This window comes from Lathyrus oleraceus, chromosome 1 (genome assembly GCF_024323335.1).
Source record: "Lathyrus oleraceus cultivar Zhongwan6 chromosome 1, CAAS_Psat_ZW6_1.0, whole genome shotgun sequence".
In the NCBI taxonomy this organism is placed as follows: Eukaryota; Viridiplantae; Streptophyta; class Magnoliopsida; order Fabales; family Fabaceae; genus Lathyrus; species Lathyrus oleraceus.
This window is the reverse complement of record NC_066579.1, coordinates 40,652,458-40,656,363: the sequence shown is the minus strand read 5'-3', so window position 1 is coordinate 40,656,363 and position 3,906 is coordinate 40,652,458. Positions and strand designations below refer to the sequence as shown.

At 35.8% G+C, this 3,906-nt stretch overlaps 1 protein-coding gene across 1 annotated transcript; it reads right to left on the bottom strand.

The window, feature by feature from the left end:
• Positions 1-1,052: 1,052 nt before the first annotated feature.
• LOC127092838 (SPX domain-containing protein 2) lies at positions 1,053-2,238 on the bottom strand. Its single transcript, XM_051031763.1, has 2 exons — positions 1,864-2,238; positions 1,053-1,744 (listed from the first exon to the last, which is right to left on the bottom strand). The coding sequence occupies exons 1-2, from the start codon at positions 2,125-2,127 to the stop codon at positions 1,214-1,216; spliced, it is 795 nt and encodes a 264-aa protein (XP_050887720.1). The 5' UTR covers positions 2,128-2,238; the 3' UTR covers positions 1,053-1,213.
• Positions 2,239-3,906: the final 1,668 nt, after the last annotated feature.

Genomic DNA, 3,906 nt, shown 5'->3' with positions numbered 1-3,906 from the left:
TATCACAAACAATCATACAAAAATGATATTTAAACATCATAAGATAGACCATTAGACTAGATTTCCAACGCATTCGACCGCGTCCCATTTTGAGTTAGGAAACTCTAGATACGTTATTTTTAGTGCCACAACAATTTTGTTCATAACAGCAGGGCTCACTAAGCGAGTCGGATTTCGCTAGGCGAGAATTGCTGCAACTTTTTACGAAAAATAGTTTCTAACACCACATTCAGCACTCCAATCCATCATCAATCCATAATGTCATTCCTCAAGAAGTGTCATGAACATCCACATGCAAGGAGCTAGGTAGGCTTGATCAAAAGATTTCCCCTTCTTCCTTTCTTCATCTTCCATCGCCTCTCCTCTCTGTAACTCTCTCTTCCAAATATGATTGAGTTTAGTGAGAGGAGTGAATGAGAAAAATGAGAGAAATTTTGCATTACTTAGACTTATACATGTCTTGCCTTTTTACCACTTTGCCCTTGGAACTTAGAGGGATTTTTCTAATATGCCACTGTCTTGGTTAATGAATGCCATTAGTCGTTTGAAGTCATATGATTAGTAACTTAATTTTACTCGGTTAATCACTAATCAAGATGTCATCTTTGAATTTCTGCTTAAAACGGCAATAAACAAGCTTAAGTGAAAATCGGGATATTACAATTCAATTAGGGACTAATTTAAAACTTTTTGAAGTTAAAGGAACAAAAGTAACCACTTGTTCCGAATATTAAACCTAAATTATATGGAGTCAATAGTTCTTTCGGATATTGATTTTTTCAATACGTTTATAGACTTTGTTTGCAAGTTGAATTTTGAAAGAATGATGCAGATTAGTTCTATGGAGTTTAATGCATATACCATTGAGAGTCAAGATACAAAATATTTGGTGTTTAGTTTTCAAAAAGTTTTCACAAACAAGTTAGATGTTGAAAGAAGTGTTTTAGAGGGCTAAGTTTTATGTATATTTGATATTTTCAAAACATTGAAAGAACAACATATGATCATATAAAAGAAAAACATAGTCTTAGTTGGTGATGGTTAGCACAATGTTAATGAAACAACATTTCTATGATTTCAATATATTCAGTAATTGAGCATCATAAATCTAAGTTGGTATTTATCTGAGGTATGCTATGACAGAAGGGGTTACATGAAAAAAAAATATAACACTCAATCCACTAGGCTAGCCTTAAATCTCCTCTCCTATTTATTACTCGGCTGTTTGTTCAAAAACAGAAATTTTGTTCAAAGTTTGTTCCAATGGTGGCAAGGAAAACATGCTAACTGTGGAGCTACCACTTCTGATTTCCTGCAGAACATGCAAAGCAGATATTGTACTCTTCAAATAGAGACTCTTCTGCATTTCAGCCATCTCCGTCGGTATAAAAGGATCATCTCTGTTCGTAGCATATGTCGAAGTAGAAGGATCGTCTCCGCCCGGTTCAGCTGACTCGCCAAAGGGGAAAAGACCATCCAGCATTGTTTCACACTGTTTTATAAGCTTGTAGAGCAGGTCAGTGGTAAAGAACGGTTCTTGCAAAACCTTCTGAATGAAAGGCAACCGAATGAGAGCTCCTGTTCTCTTGTCATACTTCTTTAGAATTTTCACTAGTCCTGTGTAATTAAGAGCACTATAGTTTTCAAGTAGAACCATTTCTCCATGAAAATCTACAATATCCTTGTGAATTTGCATCATTTGTTCGTTAGAACCCTTTCCTTTGGCCACACAATCTTGTAACTCCTGCACATATCATTCAACCACAACCACAACCATTTCAAAATCATAAACCCTAAACCCTAAATTCAAAATGAAAATCGATCATTCAAATGAAGCATAGAAACGGCAATGATTAATGGTACCTTGAATCTTATGATGCACTCTTCCTCTTTCTCAACGAAGAAAGAATTGAATTTGTGGAGTTCATCTTCGAGGGAATTCCGGAAATCGGTTTCTTCATTTGACATTTCTCCGTCGTCGATCCTAGCTCTTTTGTTCGGGCGTTCATCGGAGGTTGGTTGAACAAGCTTCAATTTCTTCTTGAGTAGCTTGTAAGAGAGAAATTTGTCACGCCATTGAGGAACGGTTTTCTCGATCTGGTTGTTGAGACTCTTTCCGAATTTCATCGTTTAGGTTAAAGATTAGAAGATGGATTGGATTGGATTGAATTGAATTTGATTGGTGTTATTGATTAGAGATATAATAACGGTAAGGGATAGAATATTCGCTGGGAATATAGTTGGAATATTCGTTATTTAGAAGAGTATATTTTGGGTTTTATTCTCTCCGATAAGGTTTTTAGCCGGTTATTAAAAGTAGATAAGAGAATTTATTCCCATTCAATGCAACTCAACCAGCCTGTTCAAAGGTATATTCCAAGATTATTACCATTTGTGCTTAAATAATACTTAATCACACCCCCAAAATAAAGTGGAATTTAGAAAAATTATTTGTTTTAAAATATTTATCACTTTATCTTACTAATGTAATTTTAATTTTTATTTGTATTTTTTAATTAATTTTTTTAATTTTTTTTTACTTTATATTAATGTTTTGAATGCATCAATAATTTAATAAAATCCTTATTTTTTCTTTTTTATTCATTAAATTTTTTAATCCATATAAAATTGTTGTATGACATTTATTTTGAGATTGAGAGACTAAAATACTTCTTCATCCCTTATTACAAGCATTTTACTTTTTTTTTATACAAAAATTCATTTATTTTAAATTGTTTACTTTTATAAATTAGAAACAATAATATTTTTAATTGAAGATGATTATGGTAATTTTTGTAGTTTTATATATTTTTACGTATTTTTAAGATATAATTTTTGGAAAAAGATTATAATTTCAACTATTTTTGATTGTGTGTAGTGTTATATTTACAAAAGACTCTGCCTAAGACGGTGTTCGGGGACCGTCGTAGGAGAAGGCGACAACATAAAGTCGCATAAAAGGAGGCATCGCTTCTCCTTTAAGTCTTTCTCGTCCATAAAGGAAAATAAATGTGGCATTAGACGTGTCTTGAATAAAGACAAAGTCAGAGATGTTGTCGACCCTCATCACCCTTGAAAATAGAGATTCAATTGTTCATCATTTGACTAACTGGATAGTGGCATTTTCAGAGGTAACCCTAGGTCCTAAGGCCTCTACATTACCCCCTCAAGGAGATAAGGGGATTCTCAAGTCATACACATTTACCACTACTCAAAGAGCATTACGCTTTTAGCGCCTTAACACACCATCAACCAAACCGCCCGCCAATAACCTAGTAACGTCGACCACCAACAGGGTCTCTCACCTCACGTGAGTTGGTCCTTTAAATAGCCTCAAAACCATCATATAGGGATTATAGCCGCCATGACCAAGCCCTCACTACCCAAATTGTAATACACCTACAAAGGCCTTTGAGGTCCCCCTACCCTCGCAAAGGAAACCCACACACGCTGTACTTTTTGACTGGTACATTGACGTCCACCGTGAGGCATGGTAAAACTAACATGTGCCACATCTTTCACTCCAACCCTAGCATCCCCCTGTTTCTGGAGATGACTAACAAGGTCTTACATCATGTAGCCAACACCATTGTCGAAAGTATTTCCTAGAGGGGCCTCTCCAAGGTCGCCCGACGAAGACACGCGAAACAGGTGTTCACGGTGAACGTCATATCCCCCGACTTTCCTGAAAACATTGTAGGAACAACAAGGATCAATATCATTTTCTCCGAGAAGGATGCCATAGGCATCAACCCTCACAACGATGATCCTTCGGTAATTACAATTCGACATGGCAACAAGGATATCAGGCGCGTCTTGATAGACCGACAACCCAGTCGATGTTCTATTTTGGGATTCCATCTAGAAGTTACAATTGAATTTGGACGACGTACAGAGATTCACTGG